Here is a 15,945-nt window from a genome sequence, read left to right as displayed (position 1 = left end):
TTAAAGCAGATGGGATTGGGGTTAAGGTACTGACATGGATAGAGAACTGGTTGGAAGACAGGAAACAAAGAGCAGGAATAAACGGGTCATTTTCCGAGTGGCAGGCAGTGACCAGTGGGGTACCGCAGGGATCAGTGCTCGGACCCCAGCTATTCACAATATATATTAATGATATAGAATCTCCCTGCTCAGCATAGTGGGGAAAGTCTTTGCTCGAGTCGCGCTGAACAGGCTACAGAAGCTGGCCGAGCTGAGGCACAGTGTGGCTTTCATGCAGAGAGATCGACCGTTGACATGCTGTTCTCCCTTCGTCAGATACAGGAGAAATGCCGTGAACAACAGATGCCCCTCTACATTGCTTTCATTGATCTCACCAAAGCCTTTGACCTCATCAGCAGATGTGGTCTCTTCAGACTACTAGAAAAGATCGGATGTCCACCAAAGCTACTAAGTATCATCACCTCATTCCATGACAATATGAAAGGCACAATTCAACATGGTGGCTCCTCATCAGAGCCCTTTCCTATCCTGAGTGGCGTGAAACAGGGCTGTGTGCTTGCACCCACACTTTTTGGGATTTTCTTCTCCCTGCTGCTTTCACATGCGTTCAGGTCCTCTGAAGAAGGAATTTTCCTCCACACAAGATCAGGGGGCAGGTTGTTCAACCTTGCCCGTCTAAGAGCGAAGTCCAAAGTACGGAAAGTCCTCATCAGAGAACTCCTCTTTGCTGACGATGCTGCTTTAACATCTCACACTGAAGAGTGCCTGCAGAGTCTCATCGACAGGTTTGCGGCTGCCTGCAATGAATTTGGCCTAACCATCAGCTTCAAGAAAACGAACATCATGGGGCAGGACGTTAGAAATGCTCCATCCATCAATATTGGCGACCACGCTCTGGAAGTGGTTCAAGAGTTCACCTACCTAGGCTCAACTATCACCAGTAACCTGTCTCTAGATGCAGAAATCAACAAGCGCATGGGAAAGGCTTCCACTGCTATGTCCAGACTGGCCAAGAGAGTGTGGGAAAATGGCGCACTGACACGGAACACAAAAGTCCGAGTGTATCAGACCTGTGTCCTCAGTACCTTGCTCTATGGCAGCGAGGCCTGGACAACGTATGCCAGCCAAGAGCGACGTCTCAATTCATTCCATCTTCGCTGCCTCCGGAGAATACTTGGCATCAGGTGGCAGGACCGTATCTCCAACACAGAAGTCCTCAAGGCGGCCAACATCCCCAGCTTGTACACACTACTGAGTCAGCGGCGCTTGAGATGGCTTGGCCATGTGAGCCGCATGGAAGATGGCAGGATCCCCAAAGACACATTGTACAGCGAGCTCGCCACTGAGACTTAGCAGTTGGCAGGAAAAAAGACAGAGGCGCAAGGGGAGAGCCAACTGTGCAACAGCCCCGACAAACAAATTTCTCTGCAGCACCTATGGAAGAGCCTGTCACTCTAGAATTGGCCTTTATAGCCACTCCAGGCGCTGCTTCACAAACCACTGACCACCTCCAGGCGCGTATCCATTGTCTCTCGAGATAAGGAGGCCCAAAAAGAAAGAAAAGATGAGGGAATTAAATATAATATATCCAAGTTTGCAGATGTCACAAAGCTGGGTGGGAGTGTGAGTTGTGAAGAGGATGCAGAGAAGCTCCAGTATGATTTGGACAGGTTGAGTGAGTGGGCAAATACATGGCAGATGCAGTATAATGTGGATAAATGTGAGGTTATCCACTTTGGTGGCAAAAACAGAAAGGCAGATTATCAGAACGGTGATAGATTGGGAAGGGGGAGGTGCAGCGAGACCTGGGTGTTCTTATGCACCAGTTGCTGAAAGTAAGCATGCAGGGGCAGCAGGCAGATGAAGGGTCACTGACCTGAAACGTTAACTCTGCTTCTCTCTCCACAGATGCTGCCAGACCTGCTAAGTATTTTCAGCATTTCTTGTTTTTATTTTATATTAGGCAAATGGTATGTTGGCCTTCATAGTGAGAGGATTCGAGTACAGGAGCAGGGATGTCATGCTGCAATTATACAAGGCCTTGGTGAGACCACATCTGGAGTATTGTGTGCAGTTTTGGTCTCCTTATCTGAGGAAGGATGTTCTTGCTATGGAGGGAGTGCAGCGAAGGTTCACCAGACTGATTCCTGGGATGGCAGGACTGACGTATGAAGAGAGATTGAGTCGATTAGGCTTGTATTCACTGGAGTTTAGAAGAATGAGAGGGGATCTCATAGAAACCTACAAAATTCTAACAGGACTGGACAGACTGGATGCAGGAAGGATGTTCCCGATTGCGGGTGAGTCCAGGACCAGGGGTCACAGTCTAAGGATAAGGGGTAAGCCATTTAGGACTGGGATGAGGAGAGATTTCTTCACCCAGAGAGTGATGAACCTGTGGAATTCTCTACCACAGAAAACAGTTGAGGCCAAATCATTAAATATATTCATGAAAGAGTTAGATATAGTTCTTAGGACTAATGGGATCAAGGGATACGGGGAGAAAGCGGGAACAGGTTCCTGAGTTTGAATGATCAGCCATAATCGTATTGAATGTGGAGCAAGCTCGAAGGGCCGAATGGCCTACTCTTGCTCCTATTTTTCTATGTTTCTATGTTTGTATGTTTGTCAATCAAGAATCTATCTAACTCAGCCTTAAAAATATTCAATGACCCTGCCTCCACTGCTCTCTGGGGAAGAGAATTCCAGTCTGACAACCCTCTGAGAAAAAAATTTCTCCTCATCTCAGTCTTAAATGGGAGACCCCTCATTTTTATACTGTGTCCCCTGGTTCTAGTCTCTCTCATAAGGGGAAACATCCTCTCAGCTTCCACCCTGTCAAGTCCCCTCAAGATCTTATATGCTTCAATAAGATCACCTCTCATCCTTCTAAACTCCAATGGATATAGGCCAAACGTTTCCTCATAACACCTTCATCCCAGCAATCAGTCAAGTGAACCTTCTCTGAACTGCTTCTAAAGCAATCATATCCTTTCTTTAGATTTTTTTTAGATTGGAACGAGATGGGTTTTTACTGACAATCCAGTAGTTCCATGGCCACCCACCATTACTGAGACTAGTTTTTTATTCCAACTTTATTGATTAAGTGAATTTAAATTCCCCCAGATGCCATGGTGGGATTTGAACTCATGTCCCCTGAGCATTATCCAGGGCCTCTAGATTACTAGTCCCGTAAGACTACCACTACACCAGCACCCCCCCTACCTTGAGAGTTATGAAATATCTCCTTAATGTCTACCACTGCTTTTCTACCATGTTACCTTTTAACCTATTTTCCCAGTCCACTGTAGCCAACTCTTTCTTCATACCCTTGTAATTGCCTTTATTTAAGTTTAAGAAACGAGTTTCAGACCCAAATTTCTGACCCTCAAACTGAATGTGAAATTCTATTGTGCTATGATCACTCTTGCCTAGAGGATCCTTTACTATGAGATCATTAGTTAATGCTGTCTTGTTATACATAAGCAGGTTTAAAATAGCCTGCTCCCGGGTTGGTTCCAGTACGTAATGTTCTAAGAAACTGTCCTGAATACCCTCTAAGAACTCATCCTCAAGGCTACCTTTGCCAATTTGATTTATCCAATTGATATGAAAATTAAAATCATCCACGATTATTGCAGTACCTTTCTTACAACCCACATTATTTCTTGATTTATACTCTGTCTTACAGTGTGGTTACTGTTAGGTGGCCTCTAAACGACTCCCACCAGTGACTTTTTTCCTTGCTATCTCCACCCAAATTGAATCTATATCTTGATCCTCCAAGCCAAAATCATTTCTGGCTACCGTACTAGTATATATACTGAAGAGGGAACTGATCCTTGTGAGAGCCCGTTGTTGGTTATGCGTGGGTAGCTGATTTGATCTCCAAATTGTACACGGAACTGTCGGTTGCTGATTATGGAGTTGATTAGTTGTGGGTTTTCACAGAGCAGATAACTTTGGAAAGTTTCAGCAGCATGCCTGTACGCCACACTGTATCATAGGTACAGGACAAGACAACAAAGGCGGTCCCTGTCTTCAGGCCTTTCTGGAAACTGACCCCAATATGTGTGGTCAGTGTCAGGACCTGCTCAGAACAGTTGTGGCCTGTGCAAAAACCTGCCTGTTGTGGGGGCATCGCTGTTTCTAGGATGGGACTGAGTCTGTTTCAGGACTTTGTATGTTACTGATGGCATTAATACTGTCCGAACGCATAAATCACAGATCCCAACAGTACAGTCTATAACACCCATAAATCACAGACCCCAACAGTACAGTCTATAACACCCATAAATCACAGACCCCAACAGTACAGTCTATAACACCCATAAATCACAGACCCCAACAGTACAGTCTATAACACCCATAAATCACAGACCCCAACAGTACAGTCTATAACACCCATAAATTACAGACCCCAACAGTACAGTCTATAACACCCATAAATCACAGACCCCAACAGTACAGTCTATAACACCCATAAATTACAGACCCAAATAATATCATCCATTGAATCCATAAATCACATACCACAATAATACTGTCCATTAAACCCTGTAAATCCCAGTCCCAATAATACTGCCCATTAAACCCCACAAATCACAGACCACAAATCAGTGACCCTCTATTGTACTCTGCACATTCCAAAAGATGAGATTATCCCTTAGCAAAGTTTCAGGAAAGAGTCTGTTGGTTTAGAAATGATTTCACTGACTGACGTTTAGCTAGTTGTTGGATTCACCTCATTATAAAATGGGCAGTTGGTAGATTTCTGGGTTGCCGTGTGCTTCTTTTCACTTCCCACCTTCACATAAACCACTGGGTCGATGTTGATTCCAATTAATTTTCGTGCTTCAAGTATGTTGACCGTTACCTACAAAACAATCATGCAATCAAAGAATAGTACAACATAGGAGGTCATTCAACCCATCAAGTCTGCATTTCTTGCTTCAGTTTCACACAGCAAATATTCCTGCCCTGATCCACAGCTCCCCAAAGTGTCATTATTGATTACTGAGGCTAGACAAGAATGTGTAACAACTATTTGACCATGACAATGAGGCGAATTCTGTCCTCACTCAACACTGACAATAAGTGTTAAACAATGAGAGTCGGTAAATTTGATGGGCTGGATTTTGTGCTGGAAGCGGGGATCTTGGCGCCGGGCCGGAAAGCCTTCTGCCTTTTCATGCCCGCACCCCACCCCCATCCCGGAGCTGTCCTCCGGTCTGTTTAAATCAATGTTTCAGGAGCCGGGATCCCCGATCTTAAAAGACAGGGAATCCACCTTCGAGCACTGCCGGCCAATCACAGGGCCAGCAGCTCAGCAGTATCGGCAGCGCCACTGGGAGCATTAACCACTGCCAATACAGCAGAGCCCAGGCCCAGCGGTGGAATCTGAGACCAGAGGTAGGAAAGGCGAGGTTGTCGGGGACAGTCCACAAGGCCCTGACGAGCAGGGATGGGAGGGGTGGTCATGCAGCCTAGGGGGAGGGAGGCCATGGGCGGGGGGGGGAGTTAAAGTGGTTTCCGGTGTGGGTCCTCCATGGGCCACAAATTGCCCAGAGAATGGACGCCTCCCCGCACCGCCCCCCCCCCCACCCACATCCCAATCTCACAGAGAGGACAACTCGTTTTACAAGGCGTCCTCCCCGTGTGGTGGAGGCCCCCCCTGCTGGTAACATCCCAGCAGCAGCAGGAAGAGGCCCTTAATTGCCTGTTAATAGGTCACTTAAGGGCTTCAACTGGCTTCTGGGCAGGTAGGCCTATCCCGCCCCCAGGAAGATCACTGGGTGACGGGGATGCGACAGGCCCTCCACACCTCCACCACTCGTTGTCATACTCCATGTCCCCCTGCCTCTGACCCAGCCTCAGGAGGCCTTACAAAATCTAGACCGATCAGTGGAGGCCCTTGACTAATTTCATGCCCATTACCCAAGCTTAGATCAGCCAACGTATCCTAAACTGCCGTTACAATCCAACATCTTCCTGCTCTGTGTGATCAGAACCTCTTTTGAAAAGAGTACACTTTGCAAACAAATACAGAAATGGCGTGTCTGAGCTCGACTAAGTTCAGCTTTACGAAGATGCAAATCTGTAGAAAATGGGGAGGTGGTGACGTAGTGGTAATGTCACTAGACTAGTAACCCAGAGCCCCAGGCTAATGCTCTGGGGACATGGGTTTGAATCCCACCACAGCAGATGGTGAAATTTGAATTTAATTAATAAATTTGGAATTAAAACCTAGTTTAGTGGTGATCATGAAACCATTCTCAATTGTTGTAAAAACCCATCTGGTTCACTAATGTCCTTTAGAGAAGGAAATTTGCCGTCCTTAACTTGCCTACATGTGATTCCAGACCCACAACAATGTGGTTCAGTCTTAAATGGCGTAGCAAGCCACTCAGTTGTATCAAACCACCACAAGGTCTAAGAAATGGAATGAAACCAGATGGACACCAACCAAGGCACCGGAAATAACAATGGCAAACACAGCCCTGTTGACCCTGCTTACTAACACCTTTGGGCTTCTTGCAGACAATGTCCCAGACATCACCATCTCTTGATATGTCCTGGCCCACCAGCAGGACAGACCCACCAGAAGTCGCGCAGAGTGGTATACAGTCGGGAGGAGGTTGCCCTGGGAATCCTCAACATTAATTCTGGAACCCATGAAGTCTCACGGCATCAGGCCAAACATGGGCAAAGAAACCCCCTGCTGATTATCACCTACCGCCCCTCTCGGCTGATGAATTAGTGCTTCTCCATGTTGAACACCACTTGGAGGAAGCACTGAGGGTGGCAAGGGCACAGAATGTACTCTGGGTGGGAGACTTCAATGCCTATCACCAAGAGTGGTTCAGTAGCACCACTACTGACCGAGCTGGCTGAGCCTTAAAGGACATAGCTGCTAAACTGGGTCTGCGGCAGGTGATGAGGGAACCAACAAGAGGGTAAAACCTATGTGACCTCGTCCTCACCTATCAGCCTGTTGCAGATGCAACTGTCCATGACAGTATTGGTAGGAGTGACCACCGCACAGTCATTGTGGAGACAAAGTCCTGTCTTCACATGGAGGATACCCTCCATCGTGTTGTGTGGCACTACCACCGTGCTAAATGGGATACATTTCAAACAGATCTAGCAACTCAAAACTGGGCATCCATGAGGCGCTGTGGGCCATCAGCAGCAGCAGAATTGTATTCAACCACAATCTGTAACCTGATGACCCGGCATATCCCCCACTCTACCATTACCATCAAGCCGGAGGACCAACCCTGGTTCAATGAAGAGTGCAGGAGGGCATGCCAGGAGCAGCACCAGGCATACCTAAAAATAAGGTGTCAGCTTGGTGAAGCTACAACCCAGGAGTACTTGCATGCCAAACAGCATAAACAGCATGCGATAGACAGAACTAAGTGATCCCACAATCAACAGATCAGATCTAAGCTCTGCAGTCCTGCCACATCCAGTCATGAATGGTGGTGGACAATTAGACAACTGACAGAAGGAGGTGGCTCCACAAATATCCCCATCCTCAATGATGGGGGAGCCCCAGCACATCACTGCAAAAGATAAGGCTGAAGCATTTGCAACAATCTTCAGTCAGAAGTGCCAAGCAGATGATCTATCTCGGCCTCCTCCTGAAGTCCCCAACATTACAGATGCCAGCCCTCAGCCAATCCGATCCACTCCATGTGAAATCAAGAAACAACTGAAGGCACTGGATACTGCAAAGGCCCTGACAATATTCTGGCAATAGTACTGAAGACCTGTGCATCAGAATTTGCCGTGCCTCTAGCCAAGCTGTTCCAGTACAGCTACAATACTGGCATCTATCTGGCAATGGAGGAAATTGCCCAGGTATGTCCTGTACACAAAAAGCAGGACAAGTCCAACCTGGCCAATTACCGCCCCATCAGTCTACTCCCGATCATCAGTAACGTGATGGAAGGTGTCATCAACAGTGCTATCAAGTGGCACTTGCTCAGCAATAACCTGCTCACTGATGCTCAGTTTGCGTTCCGCCAGGGCCACTCAGCTCCTGACCTCATTACAGCCTTGGTCCAAACATGGACAAAAGAGCTGAACTCAAGAGGTGAGGTGAGAGTGACTGCCCTTGACATCAATGCAGCATTTGACCGAGTATGGCATCAAGGAGCCCTAGCAAAACTGGAGTCAATGGGTAGCAGGGGAAAACTCTCTGCTGGTTGGAGTCATACCTAGCACAAAGGAAGATGGTTGTGGTTATTGGAGGTCAACCATCTCAGTCCCAGGACATTACTGCAGAAGTTCCTCAGGGTAGTGTCCTAGGCCCAACCATCTTCAGCTGCTTCATCAATGACCTTCCCTCCATCATAAGGTCAGAAGTGGGGATGTTCGCTCATGATTGCACGTGCTGTACTCTGACTCTGACCATTTGCGATGCCTCAGATACTGAAGCAGCCCATGTCGATATTCAGCAAGACTTGGACAACATCCAGGCTTGGGTTGATAAGTGGCAAGTTACAATTGCACCACACAAGTGCCAGGCAATGACCACCTCAGTCAAGAGAGAACCTAATCATCTATCCTTGATGTTCAATGGCATTACCATCGCTGAATCCCCCACTATCAACATCCTGGGGTTTACCATTGACCAGAAACTGAACTGGACCAGCCACATAAATACTGTGGCTACAAGAGCAGGTCAGAGGCTGGGAATTCTGCAGCGAGTAACTCACATCCTGACTCCTCAATGCTTGTCCACCATCTAAAAGGTACAAGTCAATAATATAAAGGAATACTCTCCACTTGCCTTGATAGGTGCAGCTCCAACAACACTCAAGAAGCTCGACATCATCCAGGTCAAAGAAGCCCACTTGGTTGGCACCCCATCCACCACCTTCAACATTCACTCCCTCCACCACTGACCCACAGTGACAGCAGGGTGTACCATATTCAAGATGCACTGCAGCAACTCAACAAGGCTCCTTAAACAACATCTTCCAAACTTGCGACCTCTACCACCTAGAAGGACAAGGGCAGCAGATACATGGGAACACCACCACCTGCAAGTTACCCTCCAAGTCACACACTATCCTAATTTGGAACTATATCGCCGTTCCTTCATTGTCGCTGGGTCAAAATTCCTGGAACTCCCTTCCTAACAGCACTGTGGGTGTACCTACCTCACAAGGACTGCAGCGGTTCAAGAAGGCAGCTCACCACCACCTTTTCATGGGCAATTAGGGATTGGCAATAAATACTAGTCTGTCCAGTGACGCCCACATCCCATGAACGAATAAAAAAAAAATAAACTTAAGTCAGTTTCTCAATTATTTCAATTAAAAGTGCCATTTTTCTCATGAAAACCTGCCTGTGAACTCTATTTTTGTTCAAGCACCAAAAGACAGAAAACAATTCAGTAAGTTTAGATAAACGAGAACCTTTTGGCCATTGTGATTTAATTGTTGCAGAAATGCTAACACTGCCACCTAGCTGGCTATTGTAGTTCAGACCAGAGCCTGACCCAAGTAGACCAACAGTAACGCTGTTAACATCTCTCTCAGAGCAGCAACTGTCCCTCCAGAATTGTACTGTAGTTTAAGCCTGAATTAATCGACTCAACTCCAGAGTGGAATTCAAATTCACAGTAGGGACATCTCTTCTTGGCATTTCTTCATGGACGGAGCTTTTGGGAAGGTTGTAGTCCTCAGTTGAAGGCCCGCTGGTGGCTAGTCAGGCCTATCCATGACTGGCAGATTCTCCCATAGTGGGTACAAATGAAGGTGTAGTCGCTACTGGGGGCAATTGGATCTATCCTTCTCCTTTTCTCTTTCATGCTGGTTCTTCGCTCAGTCTCAAAGGTGTTTGTAGCCCTCCTGATATAGCATCACGATGTATGGCCTGCACTTCCCACTGGTGTAAGATAGTTCACTGCTTAATGTATTGCTTCAAACCCACTATCTCACCCAGATAGGGAATGATATCATGTTCCCTGTACCTACCCTTAACATCACTGAAATCAGAGTCAACTTTGGAATGCAGGAGGAAGCATTGGAGGCAATAATTCAGTGGAGACACCCCATACCCCCTCTATCCATAGATTTAAAATTCATAATTAAACTACTGTTACATCCCAAAGGCACTTGTTTATGATGCGACAACATAATAAACAAAGAGAAAAAGTAATTGAAAATCTGGGAAATAGACATTGGTGGGAAACAGTTGTGAATGCAAGTCAACATCCCTGGCTCAGAACTATTTCTACTCTGTTCATGTTGGTACAAACGGTGGTCACAATTCTAACAATAGCTATTGTCTGTTACTTGAGAAATCTGACCTCAAGACTGCCGAAGCACTGAATTGAACTGAACCCAGTTCTTTTGTCTAAAAGAAAGTAATAGTCAATGAAAAGTAGTGAGGGATCAAGTTGTAAGTAGATTTGGGTAGCTAGATTTCAGCTTAACATGACCATTTTCAGACTGCATCCTCCGTAATAACTAACAAGGCCAAGGAAGCCATCTTAATACTAACACATGACCAAAGAAGACATTTCTGTGTCTTGTATCAGCAAATGTATTCATCAAATTAATGTATTAAGTAGTAACCCATCAAGAAACAATGATTACAAAGCAACAGACATTGATTGAATTGTAATTAATGAATGAAGGATCATGCCAGAAAGAATGGGCTTTAATTTCAAAGTATCAAGTTTAAAAATTAAGTCTTAAGCTTGTAAGAAATTCATGTCAGTAGGATTTTGTAAGTCACTGTGACACAAAGTCAGCAGAAAATGTATTTATTTTATTTATTTAGAGATACAGCACTGAAACAGGCCCTTCGGCCCACCGAGTCTGTGCCGACCATTAACCACCCATTTATACTAATCCTACATTAATCCCATTACCCTCTCACATCCCCACCTTCCCTCAATTCCCCTAACACCTATCTATTTACAAGACAATTTACAATGGCCAATTTACCTATCAACCTGCAAGTCTTTGGCTGTGGGAGGAAACCGGAGCACCCGGCAAAAACCCACACAGTCACAGGGAGAACTTGCAAACTCCGCACAGGCAATACCCAGAATCGAACCCAGGTCGCTGGAGCTGTGAGGCTGCGGTACTAACCACTGCGCCACTGTGTATGATATGTAAGCAAATTTCAGAGAAGTGTAAAAATAATGGGCGGCGCAGTGGTTAGCACCACAGCCTCACAGCTGCAGCGACCTGGGTTCAATTCTGGGTACTGCCTGTGTGGAGTTTGCAAGTTCTCCCTGTGTCTGCGTGGGTTTCCTCCGGGTGCTCCGGTTTCCTCCCACAGCCAAAAGACTTGCAGGTTGATAGGTAAATTGGCCATTAGCAATTGCCCCTAGTATAGGTAGGTGGTAGGGGAATATAGGAACAGGTGAGGATGTGGTAGGAATATGGGATTAGTGTAGGATTAGTATAAATGGGTGGTTAATGGTCGGCACAGACTCGGTGGGCCGAAGGGCCTGTTTCAGTGCTGTATTTCTAAATCTAAATCTAAAATCTAAATAGGGTAATAATAGTAGGGGATTTCAACTTCCCCAATATTAACTAGGACAGTCTTAGTGCAAAAGGCTTAAAGGGGGCAGAATTCTTAAAATGCATACAGGAGAGCTTTTTGAGTCAGTACGTAGAACGTCCTACAAGAGAAGGGGCAGTACTGGACCTAATCCAAGGGAATGAAGCCGGACAAGTGGTAGAAGTGTCAGTGGGGGAGCATTTCGGGGATAGTAACCATAACTCTGTAAGATTTAAGGTAGTTTTGGAAAAGGACAAAGATGGACCGGAAATAAAGGGAGTGAATTGGGGGAAGGCCGATTTCAATATGATAAAACAGGATCTGGCCAAAGTGGACTGGGAGCAGCTACTTGTAGGAAAGTTTACATCAGACCAGTGGGAGTCATTCAAAGAGGAAATAGTGAGAGTTCAGAGCCAAAATGTTAAGGTGAAGGGTAGGACCAACAAGTCCAGGGAACCCTGGATGTCAAGGGATATAGAAGATTAGATAAGGAAAAAAAGGAGGCTTATGGCAGATTCAGAGCGCTGTAAACAGCAGAGGCACTAGAGGAATATAGAAAGTGTAAGGGGTACTTAAAAATCAATTAGGAGAGCGAAGAGGGGGCATGAAAAAACACTAGTGGGCAAGATAAAGGAAAATTCCAAGGCGTTTTATAAGTATATTAAGGGCAAGAGGATAACCAGGGAAAGAGTAGGGCCCATTGGGGACCAAAGTGGTAATGTGTGTGTGGAGCTGGAGGACACAGGTGAGGTTTTAAATGATTACTTTTCATCTGTGTTCACTATGGAGAAGAACGATGTAGGTGTCGAGATCAGGGAGGGGGATTATAATATATGTGAACAAATTAGCATTGAAAGGGAGGAAGTATTAGCTGTTTTAGTGGGCTTAAAAATGGATAAATCCCCAGGCCCAGATGAGATGTATCCCAGGTTGTTATGTGAGGCAAGGTAGGAGATAGCAGGGCCTCTGACACAAATTTTCAAATCCTCTCTGGCCACAGGAGACGTGCCAGAGGACCTGAGGACAGCGAATGTGGTACCATTATTCAAGAAGGGTAGCAAGGATAAACCAGGTAATTACAGGCCAGTGAGTCTAACATCAGTGGTAGTGAAACTATTGGAAAAAATTCTGAGGGACAAGATTAATCTCCACTTGGAGAGGCAGGGATTAATCAAGGATAGTCAGCATGGCTTTGTCAGGGGGTGATTATGTCTATCAAACCTGATTGAATTTTTCAAGGAGGTGATTAGATGTGTAGATGAGGGTAAATCAGTTGATGTAGTCAACATGGACTTCAGTAAGGCTTTTGATAACGTCCCGATTGGGAGATTGGTTAAGAAGGTAAGAGCCCATGGAGTCCAGGGCAATTTGGCAAATTGGATCCAAAATTGGCTTAGTGGCAGGAGGCAGAGGATGATGATCGAGGGTTGTTTTTGCGATTGGAAGCCTGTGACCAGTGGTGCACCGAGGGATCAGTGCTGGGACCTTTGCTGTTTGTAGTGTATATTAATGATTTAGACGTGACTATAGGAGGTATGACCAGTCAGTCCACAGATGACACGAAAATTGGCGGTGTCGTAAATAGTGAGGAGGAAAGCCTTAGATTACAGGATGATATAGATGGACTGGTAAGATGGGCGGAGCAGTGGTAAATGGAATTTAATCCTGCGAAGTGTGAGGTGATGCATTTTGGGAGGACTAACAAGTCAAGGGAATATACAATGGATGGTAGGACCATAGGAAGTACAGAGGGTCTGAGGGACCTTGGTGTACTTGTCCATAGATCACTGAAGGCAGCAGCACAGGTAGATAAGGTAGTTAGGAAGGCATCTGGGCTACTTGCCTTTATTAGCCGAGGCATAGAATATAAGAGCAGGGAGTTATGATGGAGCTGTGTGAAACGCTATTTAGACCACAGCTGGAGTACTGTGTACAGTTCTGGTCACCACACTATAGGAAGGATGTGATTGCACTGGAGAGGGTGCAGAGGATATTCACCAGGATGTTGCCTGGGTTGGAGCATTTCAGCTGTGAAGAGAGACTGCATAGGTTAGGGTTGTTTTCCTTAGAGCATAGAAGGCTGAGGGGGGAACCCGATTGAGGTATACAAGATTATGAGGGGTATTGATAGGATAGATAGGAAGAAACATTTTTCCTTAGCGGAGGAGTCAATAACCAGGGGACATAGATTTAAGGTAAGGAACAGGAGGTTTAGAGGGGATTTTAGGAAAAATGTTTTCACCCAGAGGGTGGTTGGAATCTGGAACTCTCTGCCTGAAGGGGTGGTAGAGGCAGGAACCCTCACAACATTTAAGTAGTATTTAGATGAGCACTTGAAATGCCACAGCATACAAGGCTATGGGCCAAGTGCTGGAAAATGGGATTAGAATAGATAGGTGCTTGATGGCCGGCACAGACACGATGGGCCAAAGGGCCTGTTTCTGTGCTGTATTACTCTATGGCTCTATGTATTGTGACCCTGATAATATTACATAACTTGACTAAAAATAATTAATTTCTGTACAAATTCATACTGTTCAAGGAGTTAACAGCCATAATGAATAGAACTCTTCATTAGGTTTTTAATCTCAATTATTGGTAAAGTGTTTTGTTGATTAAGCTCCAATTAGCGTAGGGTGGTAACTGATATCACAGGGCCTGGATCAACCTTCAAGCAAACTACAAGGTGGTGTGATGGCCAAAAAAGGGCATAAAAGAATAGCTATTGAACACGAAAGACAGAAAAATCCAGAGGAAGAAAGAAGAGATTCTTCAGTCAACAGAACACAGCAAGGCAAAGTCCATGGCACAGACACTCAGTGGGCCACTGCCGCGGTTCTGAGGAACAGACTGTGACTATTGTCTTTGTTAAGTATTAGAACATAAGAACTAGGAGCAGGAGTAGGCAATTCAGCCCCTCGAGCCTGCTCTGCCATTCAATACAATCATGGCTGATCTCATGTTGGCCTCAACTCCACTTTCTTGCCCGTTCTCCATAACCTTTCAACCCATTACTAATTAAAAATCTGTCTATCTCCTCCTTAAATTTATTCAATGTCCCAGCATCCACTGTACTCTGGGATAGAGAATTCTACAGTTTCGCGACCCTTTGAGAGAAGTAATTTCTCCTCATCTCTGTTTTAAATCTGCTACCCTTTATCCTCAAACTATGACCTCTTGTTCTAGATTGCCCCACAAGAGGAAACATCCTCTCTATGTCTACTTTGTCAATCCCCTCAATCATCTTATATACCTCAATTAGATCTCCTCTCACTCTTCTAAACTCCAGAGAGTAAAGGCCTAAACTGCTCAATCTCTCTTCATAAGACAAGCCCCCCATCTCTGGAATCAATCTAGTGAACCTTCTCTGAACTGCCTCCAATGCAACCACATACTTTCCCAGGTAAGGGGACCAAAACTGTAGGCAATACTCCAAGTGCGGTCTCACTAATGCCTTGTACAATTGCAGCAACACTTCCCTACTTTTATACTCTATTCCTTTAACAATAAATGCCAAAATTCCATTTGCCTTCCTTATCACCTGCTGTACCTGCATACTAGTTTTCTGCGATTCATGCACAAGGACACCCAGATCCCTCTGCACCAAAGCACTCTGAAATTTCTCTCCATTTAGATAATAATTTGCCTTTCTATTCTTCCGACCAAAATGGATAACCTCACACTTATCCACGTTAAAATCCATCTGCCAAATCTTGGCCCATTTATCTAACCTATCCATATCCATTTGTAAATTTCTTATTTCTTTATTACAACTTACTGTCCCACCTTTTTTAGTGTCATCTGCAAATTTGGCTATAGTACCTTCTATCCCTGCATCCAAGTCATTTATATAGATTGTAAATAATTGGGGCCCGAGGACCAAACCCTGTGGCACCCCATTGGTTACATCTTGCCAACCAGAAAAAGACCCATTTATCCCGACTCTCCATTTTCTGTTGGTTAGTCAATCCTCTATCCAAGCCAATAAATTGCCCTGACCCAATGTGATCTTACCTTGTGTATTACCCTTTTGTGCGGCACCTAATCAAATGCCTTCTGGAAGTCCAGATATACTACATCTACAGGATCCCCATTATCCACTTTGCCTGTTACAGCTTCGAAGAACTCTAGCAAATTAGTCAAATACGATTTACCCTTCATAAAACCATGCTGACTCTGATGGATTGCGTTTTGATTTTCTAAATGTTCTGTTATTGCTTCCTTAATAATGGATTCTAACAATTTCCCAACAGATGTTAAACTAACTGGTCTATAGTTTCCTACTTTCTGCCTCCCTCCCTTTTTGAATAAGGGCGTTATATTAGCTTTTTTCCAATCCTTTCCTGTATCCAGAGAATTTTGGAATATTATAACCAATGGATCCACTATCTCCACTGCCACTTCCTTTAA

The 15,945-nt window shown here is 45.2% G+C and overlaps 1 protein-coding gene across 1 annotated transcript in view; it reads right to left on the bottom strand.

The window, feature by feature from the left end:
- Window positions 1-15,945, bottom strand: part of LOC137378425 (fer-1-like protein 4) — a 518,691-nt gene that overhangs the window by 356,738 nt on the left and 146,008 nt on the right. Inside the window, 1 exon segment of the mRNA XM_068048756.1 lies at window positions 4,745-4,876. Coding sequence (XP_067904857.1) covers window positions 4,745-4,876 — 132 coding nt within the window.

The sequence above is a fragment of the Heterodontus francisci genome, chromosome 16, assembly GCF_036365525.1.
Source record: "Heterodontus francisci isolate sHetFra1 chromosome 16, sHetFra1.hap1, whole genome shotgun sequence".
NCBI lineage: Eukaryota > Metazoa > Chordata > Chondrichthyes > Heterodontiformes > Heterodontidae > Heterodontus > Heterodontus francisci.
Note: the sequence above shows the minus strand (reverse complement) of the source record. Positions and strands in the feature narration are given on the sequence as shown.